General features: G+C 39.2%; 2 protein-coding genes across 4 annotated transcripts in view; both read left to right on the top strand.

Moving 5' to 3' along the window:
* The window catches only part of zgc:162331 (uncharacterized protein LOC793007 homolog), a 38,082-nt gene extending 29,222 nt beyond the window's left edge, over positions 1-8,860 (top strand). For all 3 annotated transcript variants that reach the window (XM_051392169.1, XM_051392168.1, XM_051392170.1), the window contains 4 exons: positions 888-1,079; positions 1,786-1,939; positions 2,037-2,222; positions 6,548-8,860. In XM_051392169.1, the coding sequence (XP_051248129.1) occupies positions 888-1,079; positions 1,786-1,939; positions 2,037-2,222; positions 6,548-6,866 (851 nt within the window). In that variant the 3' untranslated portion in view covers positions 6,867-8,860. The remainder of the gene's footprint in view (positions 1-887; positions 1,080-1,785; positions 1,940-2,036; positions 2,223-6,547) is intronic.
* A 2,071-nt stretch (positions 8,861-10,931) lies between these two features.
* Positions 10,932-14,300, top strand: LOC127359109 (G-protein coupled receptor 183-like). The gene is made up of 4 exons (XM_051392830.1): positions 10,932-11,441; positions 12,249-12,345; positions 12,808-13,044; positions 13,291-14,300. The coding sequence occupies exons 1-4, from the start codon at positions 11,277-11,279 to the stop codon at positions 13,692-13,694; spliced, it is 903 nt and encodes a 300-aa protein (XP_051248790.1). The 5' UTR covers positions 10,932-11,276; the 3' UTR covers positions 13,695-14,300.
* Positions 14,301-14,553: the final 253 nt, after the last annotated feature.

The raw sequence follows: 14,553 nt of genomic DNA, 5'->3' as shown, positions 1-14,553 counted from the left end.
TCCACCAATGGTCAACAATCATACACAGTCCTAGCCTGAGAACCACACAAATCTGCCGAGCTCATGATGCGTCATGTGTTGTGGTAGATTCGTGAAGTAGTCTGGTTAACACATTCCAGGAGAGAATGGCAGTTTTTTGACAAAGGAGAGTGATTTTTGCTATTTCTAGAGTGAATCCGACAACTTATTACAAGTAAAAATCCATTTTCTGTGGTTTCTTAGAAGAGAACCTGGGAAATGTTGAAAGTACACACTACTGGAAGTGTTTCTGATGGAGTGAAACAGTTTGAAATTTGCTCTATATTGAGCAGTAAATTGAGATTTCTTATATATCTTACATATAAATCACAATTTTGCATCATAAATAACAGCTGCAGAATGGTAATTTTCACACTCACACTATTAAATGCAACACATTTCATTGTGGGATTGTTAGCAAATATCTGATATTTTTTAGGGCAATATATAGAGCATAAATCTGACACTCAGAATTCAGACTAATTAATAAAATGGCAGACTGCAAATATAGTGCACTATATCAGTGGTTCCCAAGGTAAGATTTTGTTACCTTTTGGCAGAGCCAGGCTAGCTGTTTCCCCTTGTTTCCAGTCTTTGTGCTAAGCTAAGCTAACTGACTGCTGGCTCCAGCTTCATATTTACTCCACACTGAGTGGTATCAATCTTCTCATCTGACTCTTAGCAAGACAGCAAATAGGCATATTTCCTAAAATGACGTACTCTACAACCTCTACTCATTATATTTTCATAACCACCGATTAGCTCTCACGAATCAAAACCACCAACCTTCCTTATTTATGTCCTCAGCTCTCACAAGTTGTTTCGTCGATCAGTGAAGTGACCATCTGCTTTGCCTCCTATCTTCTCAGGTCTGTCCTGCGTCCCTGTCCTGCCACCACGCCGGGGTTCTTTCTACGTGGAGAGCGGCACAGGCGTGTCAATCGGCAGCGTGTTGGCCTTCTGGTGCAGAGAGGGATACCAGCTGGTTGGCAGCGACAAAATCTACTGCAATGTCAGGAACGGCAAACCGCAGTGGAGTAACTACCTGCCTGTGTGTGAAGGTAAGCAGGTTTAAGCAGGTTTATCTAGGGAAATCAAGCTGATTTTCAGCTTCTCTTTACAATTACCCATGTTCCAAATGAGCAATCTTCTTCAGCGAGTAAGTTAGTTCACAGCAACCGTTGTGGTTTCCTGCATTCGGGATGAACTACTCCTGCAATGGTTGAACAAGTTCTCATTTCTCACGTCTGGTTATGCGTGAAATCTGGTTGCAGCTCGCATGTAAAGCCTCACTGGGGAACTTGCACAGCACCTTTTCATGCTCAGGGAACATGTCAACCCTTTTCCTCTAGTCTAATCAACTTCTCGCTGACTGGAAAGAGGGAATAGGACAGAACCGTTAGTACATTCGAAACGTACTGCACGAGGAAGATCACCTTTATCAATCGAGGAGAGTATAAAATAAAAAATACACAAATGGTTGCTATTTCGATTCCTTTTCCTGGAACATTTAGTGTTTGTCCAGTGGTTAAATTTGTAATCATGTATTTACTGTTTATTGTTCTGAACTTGTGCCATGTACTGCCAAACAGAGCCTTGTACTTAGTGGATAAATATACACCTTTTGTGTTTAATCATCCTCCAGGACCAGAGTACCAAATATTAAAAGGTGGTGGTTGACAACATTTACAGGCCACTACTAAACACTGACATGTAAGTTTTTATTCAAATAAATCTTTAAATCATTTAATTTTTACCCCCCTACAGCGATCCCCAGACCTGAGGACCGAGGCCTGAGAGTGGCTGTGTTGGCTTCAGTGGTGAGTGGCATTGTCATCCTCGCCATGTCCCTGTCCTTCCTCATCTGCTGCCTGCAGGAACGATCCAGTCGGGACAGAGCCAAGAAGGAGGGACGGAGCAGGTAGGGCAGGAGAGAGCGGTGCCCTCAATACCCCCTGTTCTCAAACCCCCCCCGGTGTATGAGGACTACTGAGCTGATAAGGCTCTCTTCATTTTAGGCGCAGAGAGAAACGCTCGGCCCGTCGCAGCGAGTGTTGGCTGGAGAGAGAAGAGGGTGAGTGGGAATCTTTTCCCCCTCCCAAGATCTTCCATCTCTCCCAGAGGATGAACCCCCGGCTGGCTCCTGACAGCCCCCTCTACCTGACTGGAGGACTCGGTGGATATGAGAACAGAGGATACCAGAGGTAAACATCAGAGAGAACCAAATATATCATGAAGGTTGGCACTTTGTGTTGAGAAATATAGTAAAAAATAGACCAATGCTGAACAGCTGTGCAGCCCACTGTTATCCTAAACACATTTGGCATTTATTGCTAAAAATCTTAATAATGCTATGCCTGTTTGGTGCACCACCTATACCAAATGCTTAAATCCATCCAGTTTACTAAGTTTCATTAAAAAATACCATGATAGGTGTTGCAGCTTTGACAAAAACAATAGATAAAGAAGGTTTGGCCTCTAGACACCATCACAGCAAATGGATGACACAAGCTGACCCGTCACCTTATAATGGGACCAAATAGAGGACACCTGTGCTTATGTCACGTACACATGGGATATGCAGTCCAATACATTTCCATTGTAAACCCCTGACGTATAGAATATCACAACATGTGAGCATAAAACAGGCAATCAGCATACCAATAAAACAAATAATTATAATAAACAATAGATAAAGAAATAATGGATAGATTCCAGGAAAACTGTCAGAAAATGGGTGTTTAGTAACAGCTCCAGATCCATGTTCATGGCTTATTGCATCAGCAGTTTGAGAACTCGTGCCTCCTCTACTGTGATTGGTCGTTTTATGAAAAGTTAGACTGACAAGTGCAGAACCTCAAAGCTACCTTGAGCTGACTGAAATGTTGCATTTTTCTGTCAACAAATCCCTTGAAAAGCAGGAAAGCACTGAATTGATCTTACCAGCAAGTATTGCCTCTGAAGCCAAAGCCTGATATATCTGTCACTGGCTGACAGGTTCCTCCACTACCATGAACACACCGTAGTTTTGAGTCAGCCCCCCACACACTGTCCTGCTGACACTCAGTAGCACATCAGAACTGCATGAATCCACTGCAGATAATAGCCCCGAAAAAATGTTTTCTATGAAACTACGTATTTGACACAAGATTCACGTCTTCAACTTTTAAAGCCTTTGTAAGGGGGCATCTTGTTCAATATAGCTCTCGATTTGAAAAAGCGGAGAGGGATAAATTACAGAAACTAGAGCAGGATATCAAGGAACTTGAGAAACAACATATGCAGCACCCTGAGCGGGAAATATGGAACAAGTTAATTAAGTTAAAATATGAGCTGAACAATAATCTACAGAAAAAAGTTGAATAAGTAGTATTCCAATCAAAAGTATTTTGAACAAGGTGAGAGAGCAGGTAAGGTTTTAGCACATAGGGTAAAACAGATGCAAACCTCTAACTTAATTCCATCAATATTTGATCACAATAACAAGCTGATAACAGATAAAAAAGCGATTAATGAAGTATTTCAAATATTTTATCAAAAACTATATACATCGCAAGGAAACATTGAAGAACGGAAATTGACGGATTTCTTTTCGTCCATTAAAATTCCAACTGTAACGGAGGAACAAAAAAAAAGTTATTAGAAGGAGAAAAATTCTGTCAATTCACAGTCTCCGGTTAGGAAAAGCTCCTGGCAATGATGGATTTCCGTCTGATTTTTATAAGAAATTTGTGGAAGATCTTGCCCCAAGATTGTTAGCTGTCTACCAGGATGCATTGCGGAAGGATAAACTCCCAGCTAGTATGAGATCAGCTGTTATCACTTTACTCCATAAAAAAGGGAAAGACCCACAATATTGGAGAAACTATCGTCCAATCTCGTTAATTAACGTTGATGAAAAAATAATCTCCAAGGTGCTTTCCAATCTGGTACATGCTGATCAGATGGGTTTGTTAAAAATAGGTGCTCAGCTGACAATCTCCGCAGAATATTACACATAGTGTGGAAAAGCAGGAATGATATAGACCCCGTAGTTGCCTTCTCCCTAGATGCAGAGAAGGCTTTTGATAAAGTTGAATTTGCTTTCCTCTTTCATACATTGGAGAAATTCGGGTTCGGTCCATCCTTTATGCAGTGGTTACAGCTAGTATATACAGAGCCGATGGCTAAAGTAATTACTTATGGTGTGATGTCACTTTCATTCAAACTTAGTCGTGGCACTAGACAGGGTTTACCCCTGTCGCCGCTGATATTTGCCTTATTTCTGGAACCACTGGCAATTGCATTGCGGGAAAGTAAAGACATTAAAGGGCATCAAATGGGCCATGAAGTACATAAGCTTTTTTTGTACGCTGATGACATTCTTTTGATTACAAGTAACCCAAACACAGCAGTATCCAAGATCTCTTCCATTATTGACATATTTTCAGAAATCTCTGGCTACACAATTAATTGGACTAAGTCAGAGGCCATGCCTATCTCTACAATATGTCCTCCGGCCATTAGGGAATCATGGCAGTATAAGTGCCTGACCTATCTCGGGATCAAGCTGACAATCTAACATTTCTCCGGTTATTCAGGCTATTCAGCTCTCTTACAAAACTGGGCTAAATTGAATATATTTTGTTAGGTAGGATTAACTTGGTCAAGATGATCATCTCCCCTAAAATCCAATATATTCTGTACATGCTACCATTAAGTTTTCCTCCTAGCCTCTTGAAACTATACAATACTGTCATGAAGAGTTATATGTGGGCAGGCAAAAAACCAAGCTTTAACCGATCAAAATTATATGCAGCCAAAGAAAGTGGAGGCTTATCATTGTCTAAAATAGAGTGGTATCATTATGCATTTTCACTCTCCCAGTTAGCTAAGATAAATAATTTGCGGAAGCAGGTGCCTTCCTGGGTTAAAATAGAAGAGGAACTGGTGGCTCCAACCTCCCTTGAGGCGTTTTTTACTCAGATGGGAAGACCGGTACCCTTTAAGGACCCAGTTTTGACCTTTGTACAAGAAACCTGAATGAGTGCTTATCAACATATAAAATGTAGCCCTCATCTTGCCCCTAAATCTTCTATTTGGTATAACAAAAAAATATTAATTGGCAAAAAAACACCTGTGGGAGAAATGGGCAAAAGCTGGAATAAACTTGCTTTGTGACTTGCTTAGCGAAAATGGATTGAGGTCATTTGATGAAATTAAGCAAGAATATAACCTTACACAAGAGGATTTTTGGAAATTCCTACAAATTGGGCACTGCATTAAAGCTACTCGGGGGAAGAACCCTGATCCCATGACCAGGATTCAGGAGTTAGTCCAGGTAACTAAACACCAAAAATGTGGAGCCTCTAAATTTTATGAAGTTTTCAGGGAGGCACGACCACCCCACCTGGAAGGGTTGAGACTATGTTGAGAGAAAGATGTGGGCGAACAGATTTCAGCTGATAGATGGATGAAGTTGGTTGCATACTGGCATAACTGTTCTCGTGAAGCACAATCTCAGTTTATTCAGTACAAATTGTTTAACAGAAATCACTGGACCCCCAGTACAATGGCCAAACTAAAACTTAAGGACAGTAACACGTGTTGGAGGTGTGAGAAGGAAGTGGTTACTCTGGTACACATGTTGTATTCTTGTGAAAAAAAATGCACATTTGTGGTAAAAGGGTTGTTACCCTCTTAAATGATCTATTCGGATTACAACTCACCAAGACCCCAGCTCTGTGTATTCTGGGTCTGCTGCCAGACAATAACACTTTGACTGGAAGACAAAGACTATGGATACGTTTGGCTACTACAACAGGATGTAGAATAATTCTGAGACACTGGAAGTCATCTACTCCATGCTGCTTTAGGGAATGGACTGAACAAATGACAAGAATGGCTAGATATGAGCGAGTCACTTACAGAGTAATGGGGAGAGAGGTTATCTTTAATCAAGTCTGGGGCTCCTTCTTGATGTCAATAGAGGGGTTGTCTGTCTGAATATAAGGCACTGGATCTGATCCAATCCGATATAGCGTTTGAGTGGTAGAATGAGAGGACAAATGTTAAACATAGGTGTAAGGCACATGTCGTTGTTGTTTTTTCTTTTTCTTCTTTCTTTAATTTTAAAACGGGACAGTGGATGATGTATATGTCTTGCAATTTGTGATGGTGACATATGTTGTACTGTCTGTCAAAAATATTGATAAAAAAAATAAAATAAAAAAAAGACTCACGTCTTCAGTAGGAACCAATGAGCCAATGCAACGGATGTAATGAGCGATGGACTAAAATATTGTTAGTTTTTGGCCTTTTCATATTCTTGTTGACAATAAAGACAATATAGAATGACACCAGCCATATCCTTTCACATGGTGTATGCGTAGGACTCATTGTAGAAAATATATGCTGGTGGTTCTAGGAGGCCGATGCATACTATTGACAACTATGTTAAAGAAGAAAATTATTTTCTATATAAGTTACAACTTTGGGTCTTACTTTCTCACCCCTCATTTCTTGCTCTCTTGCTCTGTCTTTCATACAGGAGTCAGGAGAGCTTGCTGAAGGCCTCCATGCCCGGGCTGTACCGCTCCGACTCTCAGCTTTACCCACACGTTGTGCTGCAGAGGGTCCCAACTCCGACTGCGCCCTCCGCCCCATCCGCTCCGTCTGCCCCCCTCTACCTCCACCTCCCTTCCTCCTCCTCCGCTGCCTCCTCGCCCGCCCACAACCAGCCTCACATCATGGCGCAGTATCCCACCCCGACGTACCCGCCAAACCCCAACACAGCTGTTCCCGCCTACCCACACCCGGCGCCTATCTACCCCAACCCCAACCCGACACCACAGCGGCCATGGCAGTAGCGACGTCTTTCACTTTCTCTGTTCTAAAGCAGACATGAAAAGAAGGTGTAAAAATGGAGAGGCAGCCAGTGTAGAAGTCCCCCCTTTGTGCTGCATGCTTGCTGAACTTGTCCTGCATTTTGGACTCAACAGGAACTTAACACAGATTTTCTTTTTCCTTAATTCTTACTGAACTGCTGCTGCACTTCCTGCAAGAGGAGTTCTCTGGAGGAGGTCCTGCTTTATTTTAGCCGTCGGAAATTACGAGAAAGCTTCAAGTAGCCCGTCGACAAGGGAACGCAGGAAGCTTTAATTTAAGGAGTGACGTTTATGAAAGAATAACCTGCAATGAAGGATCATAAAAGACTTCGACTGTGGCCGCCACTGTTCAGGCAGCTCAAACCTATCAGCAGTGTTCATTTTTTAAATAGTTTATTGTTATGAAAAGGATCCCTATCAGCCTTCATGAGGTCCACATTCTCTAACCTAGACAGATATATATATATATTTTTTTTTTGCTTTAAAACTAAAGACTTAACATGAACTTTGGAAATCTCATGTGTAATGTAATGAAAGGTTTCGGGTCACTTTACAGTTCTTGTTAATATGTCCAAGTAGTTTCCCTCACTTTGGAGTAAATAGACTGCCAGTAGGGATTTATGGGTAGCAAACACACTGTGATTAAAATGCAGCTGTTGCTGCAACTACTGAATGCAGCCAATTTTGTGCTGTTTGTATGGATTTAATGATACAGTGATCGTTTTCAATTGATCCTTCCTTTCTCACTGAAATTGTTAACAAAATGTAATTTTTTTTCTGTCTTTGTTTATTTTTCTCTCCTTGTACTGCCGCAACTCACTTAACACATAATTATTTATGACAAAGCTAATTTTATGGTTGGCAGTTGGACTAGTGAAGTCATCTAGGGCCCCTGATGGATTAGGAACATGTAGAATATACATGACTAAAATACTGACTGGGAATCAGTCCTGGGTCAGATAATAAGTGCAAATTAATTAATTTGCTTGATGTAATTTCAAGGTCCAGTGTGCAGGATTTAGTGGCATCTAGTGGTGTAGTTGCAGATCTGTCGTTTCCCCATCCCCTTCCAAGTGTGAAGGAGAGACTACGGTGGCTCTTAAACATGCGAAAAACACAAACACCCCTATCTAGAGCCAGTGTTTGGTTCTGGGCTACTGTAGAAACATGCCGGTTCAACATGGCGGACTCCATGGAAGGCGACCCGCGGTGTCTGTAGATAAAAACAGCTCATTATAAGACAACAAAAACACAAACAGGTTCACAACACTCTTTAAACACTAATGAAAACATACCTATTAATATTGTTTTCCATTTCCAATAGCTCCTCTGAAATGATACACACTGGACCTTTAAGTCTGATTTGAGCCTCAGATAGGTTCAGACAATACTTTGTTAATTGCAGAAAATTATGCAAAATTGATTTTCAATTTCAAGAAAAGCTCTTGTGTGACATAACAAAGGTTCTCTATGTAAGTTATAGCAAACATAAGGCAGTCAGACACACTGCGAGACTGCTGTTTTGTCCCTGACGCACCGGAAACTGCACAGAAATGCACTGATATGTAAAGTTTGAGTGGAGAGGTGGAGAAACTTCTGAACCATGTCGACCTATGAACTCTGAATCACTTGAATTCTCTGAACTTAGGCTGCAGTTGTGCAGCAAATGTGGATTTTGTTCCTAATTTCATTGTTTTTAAATGAATAATTAACCTTAAACCTTTATTATTTCCTTGGTCTATGTACAGCTTTTTAATCATAAACTGTCTAAGAGGCCCTTTACTGTTGCTTTAGTCAGTCCATACTCCAGCTGTGGGGCATTCTTTATTTTTAGAAGTAGCCACACTAACAAATCTGCACTTTACATTTTTTGAAGGGGGGGGTTTAAACAGAATATTTCTCTTACTGTAAACTATTTGTTGCATAATACTAAGACTGCCATAAAAGCTGAATAAAGATACTTTTGTTTAGTTGAACAGTTCATAGCATGTGCTATCAATGTATGCCAGAAGAAAGGAAGAAGAGAAAAACAGATGAAAGCAGAGAGAAAGGAGAGAAAAGTGAGACCTAATTCATCATAGTGTCGTGGCTGTTGAAAATGAGGAGATGACCTCATTTGCCTACAGAGCGACACAGACACATGAGGAAGATGGAGTGGTTTGACTTGTCTGCCATGTGACACTACTACTATGTTGGTGAGAAAGTTGATGTAGCAGCAAGTAGATCATTTGATCAAGGATGCTGGCTTTAGGGTACTGAACAAACCATTGATACGATTCAATAAGCACAGAGCAAACTAATGAGGCTCATCCAACCCTTTAATCTTAATGTCTGAATTATTTTACCAGGTATTTTCCGTTTGTTGCCTGAATATGAGGGCCAGTGCATTTAACCTGAAACAACTCAATCTAAAAAGCAAAGTATTGAGAGGTACATTTCTCTAGGTCAGATTCAAATCTGCCCTTTCCCTGAATAGTTTTAAAAAACAACTGAAAAAAATGGATGCAAAGTAAGTAAGCATAGCAAAAGAATTGTTTTAGGATGAGTGTCTGAACTGATTATTATTGCCATGATTATTTTCAGGATTGTATTGTTTTAATGTTTTAATTAGGTGTATTAGTGTAAAAGCCTAGACCTCAGTACCACAATGGAAATAAGTCATGTGACTTAACTGCGACATCCTGATTAATTTTAGTACTGTATGCACATCTGTGTATTTGGTAGACACATAAACATCTCTGTAAAATCAAGCTACTGATAAGAGGGTGGATCAGTCTAAAGCATGCTGTACTTCAACAGTCTGCTAGTAAAGTTGAAATATATAACCTGGCTTCAGTGGTGACATTTAGTGAAAGGAAGACAGTTTTGGTAGATTTTCATACAGATGCAGTTTAAGAAAAAACATAGACCGAAAAAACATCAAATCAGGGTTGGAGAAATGAATCTGAAAAATCATTCTCATTTGTTTAAATAATAAATACATGTTGCAAACAGTAAATAAATACATGAAATTGAATTTAAGTGTTAAAAGTTTTACAGCCTTTGATTTAAAAAAAAGCACATACAGCTGACTTAAAGAAGTTACTTTTGAACTTTGATAATGAGAATTGTCCCCATGTAGACAGACAGACAGACAGAAAGAAAGAAAGAAAGAAAGAAAGAAAGAAAGAAAGAAAGACAGTGGGCTGCTGTTTTGGTCATGGGTGAGTACTAATTACAGTGGGAGACCACAGGCACGGTCTGTGTGCAAAGGAAAACTGGTAGGAAAATCAGGCAGTAAACAGACTCCAAGCAATGGAAATCACCTGTACTGCAAAGGTATACATGCAACATACCTTTTTGCATGTAAGGGTGGAAAATCAGCACCTGCTCATTTGTTTTTTTTCTGCCATGAAAATAGTTTTGTTTGAGTGTTTTGGGGGTTGAAGGGGCTTTCAGCTGCAGGTAAGCAAAAACTGACTAAAGACTGCAAGAGAGACAAGAGGAGAAAGAAGGCATACAAAGAGGTAAGGTGGAGTTTGGTGTTTAGCTTTAGCTTTTTACACCTTAATAATACAAACAGAACTATGGATCAGTTTGTGCACTTAAAATATAATGGCTTTAAGGAAAAACTGAACCCTCCAAACTTGACCAGAAAAATAACACAGTAAAAGTCACAGAGAGGTGAATGTATTCTAATTTAAATTTTATTTTCTAATAGCCTAAATAACTGACTTTCAAAATGTAGACCTGAAGAAGTTCAATGTCTATCGACATCCTACATGTTACATGTACAAATGTAACTAAAATGACTTACATGGAGTTCAGCATATGTAGAATTTTAAAGCAATATACCTGTGTTTAGTACTTAGAAGGATCTGTTTGCCCAAATAACAGCACATATTTCACCACTTACTTGTAGTTAAGCCATGCAGATGGTTTTGGTTTTAACAGATATCACCGTCCACACCAAAACAACTGAATTAAATTTGTATTGCTTACAGCTATGAGAAATTAGATTTTAAAGTATTGAACAGCTACACCTCTTGTTACAGAAACAGTTACACTTATTTTACCTTTGTAGTGCCAAATGAGGCACTGACAGCATCTGGTCAGAGTCTGGAAATAACCTTTTTTGCTTTTATTGCCTTTAATTATCTATGTGTACCTCTATGTGTTCAAGAGCCTAATGCAATACAGAAAGAAACAATAGTCTGAGTACTATTTAAGAACATGTGATGCATCTATGACAAAGGAACTTTTCTCGTCTTACATTATACATTATATGAAGTGTCTGACACAGGATGAAGTGAAATGTTCATAATCATTCTCTTTGATTTGACAGGATTTGTTTAGATATCTGTATCAGAGATCGCCAGCAATCCAGGGTGCTCTCCTGAGATTTTCATCATTATGGCCAAAGGGTCAATTGAGGGGGTCTTAATGCAGTGTCGTGGACATGGTTTGAGTGACTTCTGGTTTGGCGCTGACATTTCAGTCCTGATCATAGGAGTGTTGGCTAACGGTGCCCTGCTTTGGCTATTTCTGAGAGAAAGGAAATCACTGTCTGCCTCACAGGTAGGTACACTGCTCCCAACACGCTCTGAGGTATTTTTATTTAATGTCATATAACAGTTAGTTTTAGCCCGTTGTTTAACTGAGTTTAAAATCTCTGATCTTGTCAAGTTCTCAAAAGTTAATGAAATTTCAGATAGAGAATTTTTCTATAACAAGAACACAATGTGACACCTCAGAATCACTGAACTGCTCTGTTAGCCTAGTTTCCATCACTTTTGACAGATACATTTCCAGTTGACTGGTGTGGAAAGACTAAAAATACAACATTGTTAACTGTATTTTTACAGTAATATTATGACTGGTAACTGTAGAAACACAATATATTACTGGGATTTTCATCTATATTAGTGTAAAATAATAACACTATACTACTGTGAATTTACTGCTATTAGCCCGTAATTTACTGTAAAAGTACAATAATATATTTTACCCTGAGCCGTAAAATTCACTATTCAATACAATTCACGATACTGAGTTCATGATGCAATTTTCTTGCAGTTTCTTTTAACAAAATGAAATTGAAGGCAAATTATGACTGAAGATTTCCTCAGACAAATCGACAAAATGTATTTTCTCTTATATTTTCTTTATCAAATAAATAATATTTCCTTTAGTGAAGTTAAACTAATGTGTTTGCCTTGATACTACAATTGATATCATAATTCATTTTTAGCTCACCAGTTTAAATGCTCACTTTTTTAAATTAAACTATCTAGTGATATATCTTTACATTCCTACAACACATCATTATTTTCTTAAATTTTAACCTATTTAAGCTAACCCAGTGTCTAAACCTTAATCTTTCAGGTTCTAGGTGTGAATCTTGTTGCAATGGATCTTGTCTACCTGTCTATATTGCCTGTCAGCTTGCTTCTTAACTTTGATAAATCAGGCAACAGTTCAGGTAAACACCGCCAGAGACTGTATTTTCTATGTGTTCTATATGTGTGCTTTTGGTGTAGATTCTTGTCCTTCTACTTTTTGTTTCTAACTTCCTGTGTAAAATGTGACTTTTGTGTGAAAATGGAAAACAGGCCAGAGTTCCAGCAGGCAGAATCAAAAAGGGTGGAAAGCTATAGAGGATGTAAAATAGACTGGTAGAGTACTAGAACAAAACCTGTACATATATAGGTGGCCTGATTGGGGGAAATAAGAAGCAGGTGAGTGAGTGGGTGCGGAAGGTCAGGTGGTAGAAACAGCGGGAAAGGGGTTAGGACAGGAGGGAGTAAACAGAATGAATGTTATGGCTTTGTCTTGTATCCAATTGGCTAAATGCTGTCTACAATGATGAGATAAATGTTTCAGTTCTGGACTCACGTTTGACTGCAAAAGGCAAGTGCTAACACTGTAACTGTTTATTCACCAGACTTTACAGACATTAACTGGGAAATTCCCAACAATCCAGATCCATTGTATTTGGCAAGAGATGTCTTCAGTATGTTCAACCTGATTGGCTGTCCCCTGCTGCTGACTTGCATGTGTATTGAGCGCTACCTGGCGGTGACTAGACCTGTGCTGTACCTGAGAGTGAGGAAGTGGGAGTACAAAATGGCTGTTTCTGCTGTGGTGTGGTGTGTCACCTTTATCTTCTGTCTGGCAATGGGTAAGTGATGGGTGAGTTCTGCTTAGAAAATCTGTCTCCAAGCAACAGCAGCCAACATGGCATCATCAGCCAGGCAACAAAAATACAAATATTAGAAGTAACTCCAACAACAAAAGACATTAACCACTGAATATTTGGCCTTCAGAAATGCCTGGCCACCAGGTGTTTAATGTTTCCTCCGCGTTAGTTCTCAAAGTGGAATTTAATGTTTTGAAACTGACATTTTGATGTCCTTGTCTTTTACAGGTTTAGTGGGCAATAGTAGTATCATTATGATCCCCGTTTCCATCATCATTTCCAGCCTCTTCTTCCTAATGCTTGCCTGCCTTGTGGGTGTGGTCCAGTCACTGCGGCAGCAAAGCCCTGCCCACACCACATATGGTAACAAAGTCCACTCTAAGACACCCCTAAAGAGACGGGCGGTCAATAATGTGTTGGTTGTGGTGGTGCCTGCAGTGATATCTTACGTCCCAGTCCTGATAATGCTTCCCCTGACTATATACATATATTATGCGAATAGGTCTTTGTTTGATACCATATGTGTTGCTGTTGAAATATTCATCTCATTCCCCAGGTTTGGTGTGCTCATAGGTCCTTTGTTCTATCTCTCCAAGGCAAGACAAACGTGCTGCCATAGTGAAATAAATTGAATGAATAGAGACATAGTGCAGCAATAACAGTAAACAGTCAACGGGTGACTTACTGTTTTATCTTTTTGAAAGCAGTTATATTGTAAACAATCATTATATGCACAAATAAAAACGCAATCACATTCTCAGATCTCAGTAGTTATTGCTAAATTGTTTGTAGTCTTAGGCAAGAGGACCTTTTTAGACTAACAATAAAGGATCTTTTTATATAATGATATTAATGGTAAAACCAAATAAAGAAAATGCTGTCAACAATCTTTCGATCACCCAGAAATTAAAGTTAAAGGCTATGTTTTCTATGGATGTGTGAGCAGGTGGTAGCATCATGTTTTGTGTTGTAAACTTCATACTTGCATGTGTAAAGCTTTTAAAAACATTTTTATTAGATTGAAAAATATTATTACTAGTGGGTACAACCTTTAGGGAAAGCATAGTACATTTGGATCGGTCAAATTAATACCCGAAAACGTCCCATATGTTTTTCTAATATTTAATATATTAGGTTTGGAGCATTTTAAATCTTCGGAAAATAGTACATCATCAGCATAATGTGAAATTTTAGTCTCAAAAACATGTATCTCGACACCTACTACATTTTATTTATTCCTAATTCCTAATTCACAATTTTTCTATTGTAAGTACAACTATTAGAAATTTGAGATCGATTAAGAGACTATATTGTTGGCAATGAATCCACAATTTAAGATCTCAGAGGCACAAGGCAATATTGTAGAACAGCATGCAAGATGATGCTATGCTTATGAAGTCATTGAGTTCTTTTACAGATTTGCCTATTTTTTATCACATGTTCTGATCTTGTTTTGTTGCCTTCATTTTCTGAGTACAAGAGGTATGTAAA

Source organism: Dicentrarchus labrax, unplaced genomic scaffold (assembly GCF_905237075.1).
Source record: "Dicentrarchus labrax unplaced genomic scaffold, dlabrax2021, whole genome shotgun sequence".
NCBI lineage: Eukaryota > Metazoa > Chordata > Actinopteri > Moronidae > Dicentrarchus > Dicentrarchus labrax.
Note: the sequence above shows the minus strand (reverse complement) of the source record. Positions and strands in the feature narration are given on the sequence as shown.